General features: G+C 35.2%; 1 protein-coding gene across 1 annotated transcript in view; it reads right to left on the bottom strand.

Annotated features, from left to right (window-relative positions):
• Nucleotides 1-14,210, bottom strand: part of DCTN4-p62 (dynactin subunit 4) — a 69,649-nt gene that overhangs the window by 46,497 nt on the left and 8,942 nt on the right. Inside the window, exon 3 of the mRNA XM_069823942.1 lies at nucleotides 13,338-13,661. Within this exon, the coding sequence (XP_069680043.1) occupies nucleotides 13,338-13,661 (324 nt within the window). The remainder of the gene's footprint in view (nucleotides 1-13,337; nucleotides 13,662-14,210) is intronic.

Raw genomic sequence — 14,210 nt, 5'->3', positions numbered from 1 at the left:
ATCCAGTGTTTGAAACAACGCATCAGGGAAGGCAAAGAAAATAGAGACTATCTGTTGCACCCATTAAAAAGAGCTAATCTTCAGAACTGGTTCCCCTTTCCTTGCCTTCTCTGCCGATGGAACTGGTAAGTAGTTCTGAAATGCTGGATGTTTTTTCATCTATGACATGATACAAATAACTAAACCAAATATAATGTACCATGTTAAACACTATAGAAAGTCTAAATAATACATGGAAAGATGGTCTATCACTTAAGGCTCAGGTCGGTTCAGTCCTTAGGACCATTCATAAATAACTTTAGTGGAGAAATTGTCGCAATTGAAGCACCACTCAAAAATATTCTACAGGGTGTTAAGAAAAAAGTATCCAATATTTTAGGAGGTGATAGTATGCATCAAAACAAGAAAAAAAAAAGTCTGATAAACATGGATCCTACAACACATACTTTCTGAGATCTGAACACCTGTTCATAGGAGGTGCTCAATGTGACGTCCATTTATGACAATGCATTTTTCTGCCCTACACTACAGCAGGCTACCAGATAATCATACCGTAGTTGACACCCCTGGCATGGAATACTGAAAAGAAAAGTTTGGTTGCAGATATGAGCAGGGTTCAGCAGAGATGGTATTGTGAATTTTCGTAATCAGCATGTGTGGGCTGGTGAAAATTCTCAGGCACTTGAAGAAACAAGGCATCAGCACCGATTCTCAATCAACTTATGGGTAGGCATTCTTGGCGATAGATTAAGGGCTATACATGCTACCAGAGATTAACTGGGGCTTATTATCAGGACTTTCTTATAAACATACTGCCTTCCTTGCTGGAGTATGTGCAATGTCAGCAAAGACTACAGATGTGGTTCATGCATGATTGCACACCAGCATATTTTTTCCGTAATGAGCATGAACACCTGATGTTGACATTTCAGGACTGCTGAACTGATTGGGGAGGCCCAACACCTTGGTCTGCTCATTCCTCAAATCTAAATCCCCTAGACTTTTGGTTATCAAGAACAACCAGATCGATTTCAAAGAGTGTGTGCTTCCTTAAGCCGAAGGGCAGAGGAATGCATTGCCATGACTGTACATCACATTGAGCACCTCCTATGAACAAGTGTTCAGATCTCAGAAAGTATGTGTTGTAGGACCCATGTTTATTAGACATTTTTTTCTTGTTTTGATGCATACTAGCACCTCCTAAAATATTGGATACTTTTTTAACACCCTGTATATAGGCCAGACATCAAACAAAACATAGTTATATTAATAGACTCAAAAGCAGCAACAGAGTCCATTAACTACAATTAATTTCCAATTACACAATCTTGAAATTACCAAGGTCTGCAGGTGGCTGAATTCAGATTCTTTACAGACTGTGATTATTTGTCAGAACATCTTTACCGGTTTGGAATAATAGAAGACTCAAAGTGCACGACATGCAACTAGAATGGACAACTTCTTAATAAATAACACCTCCTCCACTGTCAAATACTAGACAGCAGAAAGCAATTAAATCATGAAATAGCAGGATTATACTGGGAAGCAAGAAATAAAATGGTTCAAGTCAATTGAATGTCATCACTATTGGACAACAAAAACATATTTTAAACTACATGCTGAAGCATTACTATTACTTCTTTGCCCTGCTACAAGCATTGCCATTTTCTTTAACAGTATTTATTCTTTATAGATTAGATACAGGCTATATTTTTACAGTGGCCTATAGCACAGGACTATTCAAAATTATACAACACTTCATAAAATCTGGGATAATATCCATTATAGGTATGGGAGTCACTAGGAAAGATTTGAGACACAACAATCTGGAGTCAGGATGACAACAAGACATTATTCCACTGTATAGTCCATTCTTTGGTATCTTAGTCAGCAGGTAGAAAAACGTTCAATCCTTCATCCATGTGCAGTGTGCAGTGCAAGTTCAAAGTTATCACAGTTCTTATGTTTCCGAAAAGTATAATGGAGAGGAGTATTTTTGTGTCATGAGTCTGTACTATTTTAAAAGTGGCTTCAATAAGTTCAACCATTCACGTTCACGAACGTTTTGTAATGTTGAGTCTCACACAGCCAAGCCTGGACTTCAGGGATTCAAGAGTTGGAACACAGTTATCACCGAAGTCTACTGACTTTTAAAAAGTGGTAATGGTAGTCTTATTTTCTGTACATAAAATGGCTCCAAGGAAGGTTGAGTGTGAAAACAGAAAACAGATCTAGAAGTATTACCAGTCTACTATATACAGTCGCGAAGCTCAATATGTAGTAAAAATGCAAACATGGGTAGTTGCCCACCACTAGAATCGCTACTATCGCCTCATCATCGCAGATCTCTCTCCTAGTAGACGATAAAATATGTTACACTTTCGTTGTCGTGTTCCTTTGGAAAAATTAACACCTTCCTTCCATTATTGAAATATTAAATGCATAAAGTTAATTTATTATTTTAATGAAGTATATTAAATTCCACCATAAACTCGAAGATACCTGCAAGAAATAAGTTAACATAATTTTTGTTTGTGCAAAACGAACGGAAATTTACTATAATAGCTTCACTCATTCAAGATTATAGCGATAATTAACTATGAAACCAATAATTATTAATTTGCATTTCTCTTTACAACAATAATAATGGAAATATGAATTAATGGAGTAACTTACGCATACCGGTACTTGTAGTGTAGGCTTACGTAGTTAACAAAGTGGGATGAGGTTAAGCAATAATAATCACACCAGAATTGGAAATAAAACGTGATCAATAAATTTTATTGTAACATACTTTTTCTACATCTCTAGTAAAGCAACAAATAAAAATAACAACAAAATTAACAGCTATAATTAAAAACATATCCTTTGAAAAAAAAAGTAGGCCTAAGCAATAATAATCCCACCAGAATTGAAAATAAAACGTGATCAATAAATTTAATTAAAACAAACTTAATTTTTCTACGTCTTTAGTAAAATAACACATAAAATAATAACAAAATTAATAGCTATAATTAAAAATATATCCTCTGAAAAAAAAAAGTAGACCTAACCTTTATTTCTCTGGAAATTTAGCAGCCTAAGTGACAGAACTTTAATCGGTATCTAATGTCCTTTCGGTTAGACTGAAACATTTCATTGTGAAATTTAAGGATATAATGTATTCTAACAGTCACAAAGAACTTCAAAATTAAGAGTTTTGTTTCTGCACAGCATCTTGTGGAAACCCAGGAACCTTTCTGAATCTTTCGGAAATCGGAAAAAGGAAAACTCTGGCCTCTTTCTCTTACTGTTGCTACAATTTATAGCACTACAAACGTCTCCTCCTTGTCCCATATTATTATTCCAATTATTATATTTTAGCCATTAACATTTTCATTACAACCAATAACGAACATTTCACAAGCATCAATGTCAAATACGCAACGAGCTAGCACTCGATAGAAATACGACACAGTCCAAAGTCGACCATGGACAGTCTATTGTTTCTAGTTGCTAACCGCTTGGAGCGCTTTATCACGAGATTTGCAAAAAAAACACCTTAAGCTTCGCGACTGTATATAGTAGACTGTGGTATTACTTTTAGAAGTTAAATGAAATATTATTAGTCATTTTGAAACAAGTAAACAAATTGTGGACAAAACTTGTGCACAAAAAGTTCCTTGACTGTCTTCATGGTCTGTTGGTCAGCATCCTAGCTTCCAGGTCTGGAGATCCTGGTCTCGACTCTCAATGAATTTTTCTTGAAGAAGAAAAATTTCCTAAGTATCTAGAGTCTGTAAATTTGTATGAATGTGAGTGCGATAGTGAGTGTGCCGGGTTAATATTAATTAGCCAATCATAAAAAAATATAAAATACAATATATCAGGACTGTCACTGGGCAGTAACCTGAACACAAGTTTCAGCATCACATTGTTGACAAGTAACTCCATCTGTTAGCACAAGCATAAAGAATTAATAGATGCTATAGAGTTGACGGAAAAAAAAAAAATCCACATATAATGATTACAACGAACATAAAGATTTATATACAAAAACTTGTTAAATTAGCAGTGCATGGAACAATTAAATTAATGAAAGCTATAATGACATTATTATGAAAATGGAGTATTTACTTGCAATATGACAAGTGAACAACTTGCTGAAGGGGATTCTTCTAATACTCAACATTTCAACAAATCCTTCTCTCTATGGAATTACTGTATAGGTAGGGCCATAAGTCACGTTATCCCTGTAATATTTTAATATTTTAAAGTCAGTAAACAGCGCTACCAAATGACGGTCCAACTGCGGGTTGCTGCGGTAGAAGCATTCAGGAATACAACAGAAGATTTTCTTCACAAAACCTCTTGTCGAACATGGTGTCATATTCAGTGTCATGATAATGACGGTGCATACACAGATCTTCTGGATAAATAAGGTATGTGTATGTATATGAGTCGTTAGTTGTGAAATAAACAAATTGGGGGAGAGGGGTAATGTGACTTATGGCCCACTCTGCAGAATGGCTACATCTGTTAATATAAGTGACTGTTTTTAATTATGTTTTTATGTGTTTGTTTGGTTACAAATTTTTTGTTTTTATATGTAATCATACTATTCTGTAGGCCTCCTGGCCTTGTAACATAGGCATCGAAGAATGTGTCAGTTATTAATTTTAATGCCAGTCAGTAAAGAAATATGGCAGCATAGCAAAACACATACTTCATTGTTTACTGAATTTTGCAGAGTTTGTTAAGCTTTTCTGTTGAAATCCCATAAGAAATGTAATGGATAAGGCAAGGCATTTAATGACCTATAAATTGGTAAAAAATGCAAAATAAAAAATTCATTTATGACCTAAAAAATACAAAAAATGACCTTAAAAAAAACAAAAAAATGACCAATAAAAAGTAAAGCATTGCCAATGAAAATACTTTTAATTACGTTAAGTACTCACTTGATTACTGAACTACATAAAATTTAAAAAAATACATGTTACAGTACCTTGTATTGCAGAAAATTCATTTCAAGTGCACTTTTACAACAATTTTAAATTGCAGTTAACAATCAAAACTTGGCAGAGATTTTCAAACAAAAATGATTGTCTATTGTCTCCTAGTACCGACTTATAAATGGAAAAGCTTCTCTCTACTTCAACGGAAACAATTGGAGCAAACTGAAAGCAAGCAATATCTCCTAGAGTTAACTCACAGTCAGGAAGAGAAAAATTTTCACCAGACAAAGCTCTGCCAATTGAACACAATGTTGTGTACCCCGTTCTTGCTTAGACAGTTTTTCATTTTCATTGACGCATCACCCACTTTACCACATGCACGGCTCAAATCATTCACCACTTTATCCACTATTTGTAGCTGTTCCACTAATGTCACTTGGGATTTTTCCAGTGCAGTTATGACATCAGGAAGGAATCCAAAATTAGTATTCATGTAAGAAAGTTTACCAGCAATTTCTTTATCAGCTAACAGTTCTTGCGCCTTTTTTATTGACACTGACTCACCATTATCAAAAGGATCAACCACTTTCTTCACAACATCGAAATTCTTGCAATAATAACTGCAAGCTTGGAGCCATGTTCCCCATCTAGTCAAAACAGGTGAAAATGGCAATTGGATTTCTGGAGCTTCTGTTTTGAATGCAGAAATTCGAGACTGGGCTTTCAAGAATACTTTCTTCACGCATCCAATTAATTTATCCACTTCAGGAAAATTTGCACGTACTTCTTCCGCGACCTGGTGTAATGCATGCGCTAAACACGTCACATGTACCATTTTTGGGTACAGTGCACTTAAAGAAGCAGCTGCTTTCATCATGTAGGGTGCTGCATCTGTTATAAAAAGCAATACATTGGAATTTCGAATCCCATCAGGCCAAAGTATTCTCAATGCATGTCAAATACTAAGCTGATAGTTGAGTAGTTGACTTTGTCAATGTAGTAGAAATTGTTCTCCAGGGCTGTGTGCTTCTAAAACTCCAACAATAACATTAGCTACATAACGGCCTATAGAGTCTGTTGTCTCGTCAATAGATACGAATACATTTCTTTCTCCAATCATTTCTCTTATTTTTTTTCAAAGTTTTGTCATAGCACTGAGCTATGAATGTTCTTCTCATTGTTCTGGGATCTGGAATTAACTTTCCGGTCTCCTCTTCTAAGAAAGTTCGCAGCTTAGGATGATTCAGTTTGGGAAGTGAAATATCAGCCGATAGAAAAGCTTCACATAGTTTCTCACAAAATGGCGAAAACGTTAAACACGTATCCCCCAGAAGCATTTGCTGTAAGTTTACAGTGGATTTATTTTCAAGTCTCTGCAGGCCACGTTTATGTTTCTCCCGTGACATGTGTTGTTCTATCGTAAACTTTTTTTCAGCAGCCACTCTTACATCGCAGATCTTGCAGAATAAAATACGACCGTCCATTGAAAAAATATTTTCTCCATATTTTGAAACAAATGCCTTTAATTTAACACTAGCACTTTCCTTTACTTTAGGCATTTTGCTCTTGACCTGTTCACACAGACGACTAGAAACAACTGACCACCTCAATTAACAGCATAACAATGCCAGTTTACCTAGAGAAAGGAATCTCTGTGGGAGTGTGGGTAAATTCCTAGAAGTGGGCAAGTTCATTATGCCTTGAAAAATAGGGGTACAAGCTAGCATACGCTCTAAGAATTTGAATAAAATTCCTAGAAGTGGGCAAGTTCATTATGCACATACCTTGAAAAATAGGGGTAGAAGCTAGCAAACATCTACTTAATTCCAAGAAATTGTATTGACAAGGAAAATACTGAATTATAATAAAAATCTCAAATCAAATACAAATAATGTCACAGCCTTCCTGAAAAGTGTAAAAAATGCTCAAAATTACCTAAAAAATTGCTAAAAAATGACATATCCATAAGAAAGTTAAGAAAATGCAAAAAAAAAAAAAAATGCTTTTATTTAACCCGGTTTTTAATGTCATACATTTCCATATATGCTAGCAATGTTTAAACCTTCATAAGAAAAAGATGCAAAATCATTAATTGCCTTGCCCTAGTAATGGATATTTAATTATTTTTCGTCCAATTAAATGAATGTGACCATGTTAAGGGATTATATTTCTTGTAGGTTAAAATATAATTTTTTCCATTCAAAATTATAACTTAAATATTTTGCACAAGTTGTAAATAGCTGTTCCAACAAACAATGTGCTTTTATAGCGTTTGGAAGTAGACAGTCACAACATTAATGTATGGTTTCAGTAGTATTTTAGTATTTTCGCAATGAGCTGTTTGGCACTCTGTATTTCGTGTTTAAATTCTAATATTTGTTATTTTAAACTGCGTATTTAATTCAACTGTGTTCAAATAATGTTATTTAAATAGTGGCTATTTGTGTATGTACAGGTGTAACAGTATTTATTGATTTATTTACAGTGCCGAACTTTTTTCGTTATATCTGTGACAAATATAAGGTAAAAATCTCAATACAAATTCATATCTCCTGCACTGAATTATACTTTGCATGCAAAGTTGGAGACCAAGACAAGAGTTGACATCACACATATGTTGCAGTAGATGTCCACGATACCTATACTATTTCCAACTAAAGATTGAAGTAGACATAAACAAAACCAAAATGTATTACTCTGCAACCACAAGCTAGTTACCAAAGCAGCCACCAGGGTGCATTATTTTCAGCAAGTGAGCATGCAGAGCAGCCATCATCTGAAATATTGCAGACAATATTTCGACACATTCATTAAACTAACCCGTAAAATGTTCACAGAGGGTTAATAACAAGACTTACATGATTTTAATAAAGTTAAAATGTTATTAATATAATAATTAGATTCTACTTACGTCAGTGTGTGAACTCTTATACCATTAACCGGAACTTGATAGTGGCTCTATTTCCTCCATATCTGACACAAATACAACACTACAATGCATGCTTCGTGTACTGACTGTTTTAACAATAGGCTACTACAATACAATACAATAATCACTGTCGTCTGCCACGAACAAAATGTTGCGACTGAGACATTGAGCTCGACCTCAGATGGTGCGAGAAAGACTAAGTCAGGGATTCACAAAGGCATCTTTCACGTGATCAAGGCATGCATCTCTCACGTGATTGTTCTCGGAACAAACATGCGCTAAAGGAAGAGGGGAGACGAATTCTGTGCTGACAGACATGGTGATTCAATAACACAGGGATACAGGGATATCAAAGAATTTTCATTAGTTAGATATATGCGCGTTGATATCGAAGAGTTCATTATTTCTCTACTGGGAATAGTGGATTTCCTTTTTCTGTAGATTCGTGATTAAATGTTATTCTTCGAAGAGTGGAGAATTTCTTTAATTCTACAGAAATTTCTTTCAGTTTGGCAACACTGAATCTCGCACTGTGTTAACAGCTGTGTTGATGTGCTCTGTGAAGCTGCAGGTCACCTTGGGAGGAACTTAATGCCTATTACGCATGCGCGTTGCCATAATACACGTTACAATGATTTATCATGCAATGTCTAAAATGACTAATATAAATATATTGTTTAAATCGTAACAAAGTATTCTTATAAGCATGTTTAATTTACCCATATTCTATGTATACTATACATTTTATTATTTTAAAAGGAACTATTTTAACGTGATGAAGAAGATGACAAGCACGAGCTTGGAGGCATTGTGCGTTCAATAGCCAATCAGGAACCATCATGCAATGTGCATGTATTTACATTTACTTCAATCTTTAGCTGGAAAAAGGGTACAATGACACTTATAAATCAAATGCTTTCTCTTAAAAATCAAAACATGTCATAATTTATTCAAATATTCTCTCGGCTATAAAACCAGTATAACATAAGGATTCCTTACAACTTCCTACATCACCTGAAGTACGGACTTTACATGATGAAACCTCATACAGTATATCTCTTGTGAGACAGAATCTGGACCCTCGAGATGTAACATTGATGACCCTGATCCAGTTACCACTACTTGAACTTAATGATTTAGTAAGAGCCCTTCATCTAAAAAAGTAAACGTGATATGTTAATCTCTCGGTTACAAGACTGGTGCCCGTGTGCACCATTCTCGATTAAAATTTGACCATGGTTAAGTCGGCACTTGACCATCTTCAACGCCAATTTGCAGAGTATCAATCTCGATCAAAGTTAAACAAGCAAGTTGATGATGATCAAATTTGATCGCGGGCATGGGACCGATTATCTTGAATTGAACATGGTTAAGTCGAGAAAACCAAAATGGCGGCACGATTTGACGTACTTGATGAAATTGAAGACGAAATTATGTATCTTGAACACGCAAATCACTGCGGAAATAACAGAATTGGTGTTATTGATGAAAGAGTAAGTTTGTAGATGAATAATATATTTTTTTTTTTTTCTCAAAATAGACTAATGTTTTATATATATTTCTGCTTTGGAAGATCGGGACACTACTTGAGGACAAAATATTATTTAGGCCTAACTGTCCAATTTTGTTAACATAATAATAAAGTAGTTATTCTATGCTGGTAATAATATAGTAAAACTAAATGACCATTTTGTAGAATGCGAGATTATCACTTATTAGCTATAGATTTGCCATTTGAAACTATTAGGACCTACATGACATTTTGGACAATTAGGTTATTTATGCTTGAATCAAAGAGAAATTACACGGATACCTTCCTTTCTCTCTCACTCCAACCTTGTGAACACAAAATAAATGGATAAATTTCAGAACAAGGATACTTTCCTTTCCCTCTTACTCCAAAATTCCAACCTTGTGCACACAAAATAAATTGGCACTAAAAACTTCCTTTTCGTATGCATGATGATTCGTATTCGACATACATAGACGAATTGCTCTTTTTTTTATTTTAAAATAATACTATGCTATGCTATGCTATGCTATGCTATGCTATGCTATGCTATACTATACTATAGTATATTATATTATATATTAACAGGATGACAATAATGCACTTAGTGAATCAGCTATGAGAATTAGCTACAAAATTTGCCACGAAATTGCAAAGGAATTGAAAACATTCAACAAAGGTGAATTCATCAAGCGATGTTTAATTATATTGGCAGATGAACTCTGTCCACAGCAAGTAGGGGAAGTGGAAGCCATACGCCTGTCTCGTAGAACCGTGGTGAGGAGGTTGCAGTCTGTGTGTATGGGTTATGTAAATAAGCCTAATGATTTGTGTGTGTGCATAGAGCGAAGTTTATTTCATTAAATTAATAAGAGTGTTATAAATTCTGTAATGTACAATGGATTGATGTAATATCCTTATAAACTATTATGTACTACAGACTGAATGACTAGAACAACCGTGGCTCTTGTTATATTAATGCAGGGAAGGTAGCTGTAATGCGAGTCCGCCACTGCGTGAGCGTTCTGCTCTGGCTTGGAATTGAAGTGCCTTGCGGAGCGAGAGCAGCTCTGGCTGACTGGACTGAGCCGCTCTCATGCCCAGCCCTGGACTTAATGAACAAATTTGTAAAGAAAGAGTGATGGAACGGAGAAAAATTCTCCCCGGCGCCGGGATTTGAACCCGGGTTTTCAGCTCTACGTGCTGATGCTTTATCCACTAAGCCACGCCGGATACAACCCCGACGCCGGTTAGAATCGTCTCAGATTAAGCTCCATCTCTTGGGTTCCCTCTAGTGGCCGCTCTCTCCACTACGTCATAGATGTCTATGAACGCAGGACCGAAGTCCATACATGTGTTGAGGTGCACTCGAATGAGTGACTGGTTGGCCGGGATCCGACAGTATGGGCGCCGTCTTAAATCACAAAGTGATTTATTACGCATATCATGACGTAGTGGAGAGGGCGGCCACTAGAGGGAACCCAAGAGATGGAGCTTAATCTGAGACGATTCTAACCGGCGTCGGGATTGTATCCGGCGTGGCTTAGTGGATAAAGCATCAGCACGTAGAGCTGAAAACCCGGGTTCAAATCCCGGTGCCGGGGAGAATTTTTCTCCGTTCCATCACTCTTTCATCATATGATGACGCAGAATATCTGCATGGAAATATCATATGTACTTCGGTACATCAAAATATATAAAATTTGTAAAGGCTTTAACCCTTAGTCAGTAACATTAATATTGCAGGCAGATATGGTTCATATTTTTCTCATTAGTGCCACCACTAATTAATTCATATTGCCGCGAAGCTAGTTATGTGCCAGTGGAGAGTTAACGTTGAATCTGTGAACACGTGTTTTGCACATCTGCGCATTGTTCTTGCAGAAAAGTAAATCTCCATCTCACAGATAGATACTACTGTAAGTGTAAGTTTTCCTTCCATCTTGTAGAATATTATTGTTGAGGTAACTATATTTTATAAATATATAAATATAAATCATTTAAATTATACTTTTTTTTCATTCAGATGGCAGCTATAGGTATCCTACAAGCAAAACTCAGCTCTGACTCCTCGTGGCACACATGGTATACCCCTCTTACCCTCTCTGCAAAAGGCGTGAGAGCATGCTGGGAATGAGTGCATACATCATCTGCGTGAGACAGTAATGTCCACTGGTTTCTGTGCACTGAGTTTTCCTTGTCGGATGCCTATAGTATACTGATGGATAATGTGTCTCAGAGGAGTAGAAATATATTTCAAATGGCATTACAATAGTCTGTCTCTGATGGCAGTGATGAAAATTATAGATCATATTACTGATATATTCCTGCAGATGACCATGTGTACTTTTGTGAAAAAATTGCAGCTAATTACCAGAAAACATTGTTGTGCTGTTTGTGATCAATTATTGTAGGTTAATTTTTTTTTATTTTAATTTCAATATTGAAATGTTTTCTTCTGTTTTAATAAATACAGTATGTTTCCATTTTTGTAATAATGGTACTAAATCTTTAATGAAAAAATATATTAAAAAATTGTCTTGAATATTATGTAATAAAATGTAGTGATAGTTTTAAAAGTAAATAAAAAAACACAAAAATTAACATATCCGTCTCTCAGACAGATGTTACTGTTAGTGTCTATCTTACAGATGTTACGAACTAAGGGTTAAACAGGGAGGGTAGCAGTTTCCAATAATAGAAAAACTTCCAAGATTAAATGAAGCTAAACTGAAACAAGATATCTTTATTGGACCAGAAATCCGTGAAATAATGCAAGAAAAGAGTGTTTGAAAATCAGCTATTGGACAATGAGAAAGCAGTATGGATAGAATTGAAGAGAGTGTGCAGTAATTTTGTAGGAAATGTGACGGATGAAAACTAGAGAGAAATAATTGAGGACATGCTAAAGGCATATAAAACTTTAAGGTATAGTCACTGAAAATACATTTCTTACATTCCCACATGTACTTCTTTCCTCCCACCTTTGCTGCCATGAGTGATGAACACAGGAAAAGTTTCCATTACGATATTGCTGTCATGGAAAAACAATAGAGGAAAGTGGACACCTAGTATGTTAGCCAACTATTGTCAGCAGCTAATCAAGGATGTTCCTAAAGCAAGCTACATACAGAAGTGTTATAATATATTTTAATTTGAGTAAAAATAAGAATTTTTTCAATATTTTTGCATGGTAATGGTAAAACTTTTCATTCCAACTGCAATAATTATTTTTGACTTTTATGATGTTCTGTATCATAGGTAGTTACAATAATATTTAAATTATATCGGTTCCACACGAACAAAACAAATTTTCCAAACTGGTAGGGAATTTCAGACATCAGATCTGAATTCAGAATAGGTTAATTATACAACATTACCTATTTTCACTGAAATACAAAACAAAAAGTTGAAACTTGTTGTCTACTGTAATCAAAGCTTGACAGTAATCAGCTAAGAATTGGCATGAAAAATGCAAGTAGCAATCAGAGTGCAAGGAAAAGACACAAAGTGTCTAACTGCAGCAAATGTCACTAGATGCAACCAACAGGAATTATTATGACACTGCAGGAAATACAAGATGAGGACATCACTTTGCACTAATTTATCTACACAGAGAAACAAGCCTAACTAAACTTTCTTCAAAGGAGAGTTATGTAATCTAGCAGCTACAGACATCTAAACAGAAGATGTGCACCATCAACAGAGAGGTTCAGGTTGCAAAATAGGGATGTAAGTCCTGGAGTGATATGTAAATGATTCTAAGAGCATTTATACATTGACTAATCGTGATAATCATGACAAGCTCACTAAAATACTTCCTGACATATTGTGTTTGTTACTGTATTAATAGCAGTAAATCTGCAGTTTGTTCATTTGTTACACAAAGCATGAGCATCTCTAGCAGAAAGGGCTAACTGACACACTAGCTGGAATATACCATTGACATCGTATCTGTTACCTTGTGCCATATTAACAGGTTTTGTAAAGATATCATCAGGCAGTTGCTCCACTTCTTCAGATGCCTCGGAAGGAGTGAGTTCAGGAATAGATCCTGAATCATCTTTGATACCTACACCACCCAAAGGAGGCAGGCCAGCTCTTTTGCGTGCCATAAGTGCTGTCAGTCCAAATTTATCAGAGAAGTGAAGATAACTCCGACGAGGTGTGAACTTCTTCCTCTCTTTTTCTTGTCTCTCTTGTAATGCCAGCATCCTATAATGTTCCAGTAAGGAGCTAATACGAGATGCATAAACACTGTCTTTCTCTGGCCAACCTCCTGTTGCTGAAACGGTAAAAGAAAAGAACGTTTGTAAAAGCAGTCACTAGTAAAAATACTCATATAAATACATTGATACATATGATAATTAGATCAGATGAACGATATTACTATATCAAGTTTTCATACTTAACAATGGTTCAAACTCATACATTAGCAACTTGAACTGAAAATAACGTATTTTCATGCTTCTATTCATAAATGTTTACTTTTTAACTTACTTGTAGAAAAATGATTTATGTATAGGCTTTTAAAAGATAGAAATTAACAAATATCTTTTTATGAAACAATTACTTTTTGCACGGAAAAAAATTTCATCCTCAAATACTTGAGCTTACAATACTTTAATCACCTGAAAAATTTGTAGACTTCTTGCATTACTTATAATTATGAGGAATTATATGGGTAGTGTCTAATTTAGTAGCACATATATTTACATTGTTAATGCAGTGCTCCTTTGTTCTTTGATTATTACCGTATTTATAAGATCCTCATAATTTTTGAAGTAAGTTTTTTAAATACCTTTTCATTTGCGAATATTAGACCCATAAGAAT

Source organism: Periplaneta americana, chromosome 4 (genome assembly GCF_040183065.1).
Source record: "Periplaneta americana isolate PAMFEO1 chromosome 4, P.americana_PAMFEO1_priV1, whole genome shotgun sequence".
Classification (NCBI taxonomy): Eukaryota; Metazoa; Arthropoda; class Insecta; order Blattodea; family Blattidae; genus Periplaneta; species Periplaneta americana.
This window is presented reverse-complemented; position numbering and strand designations above follow the sequence as displayed.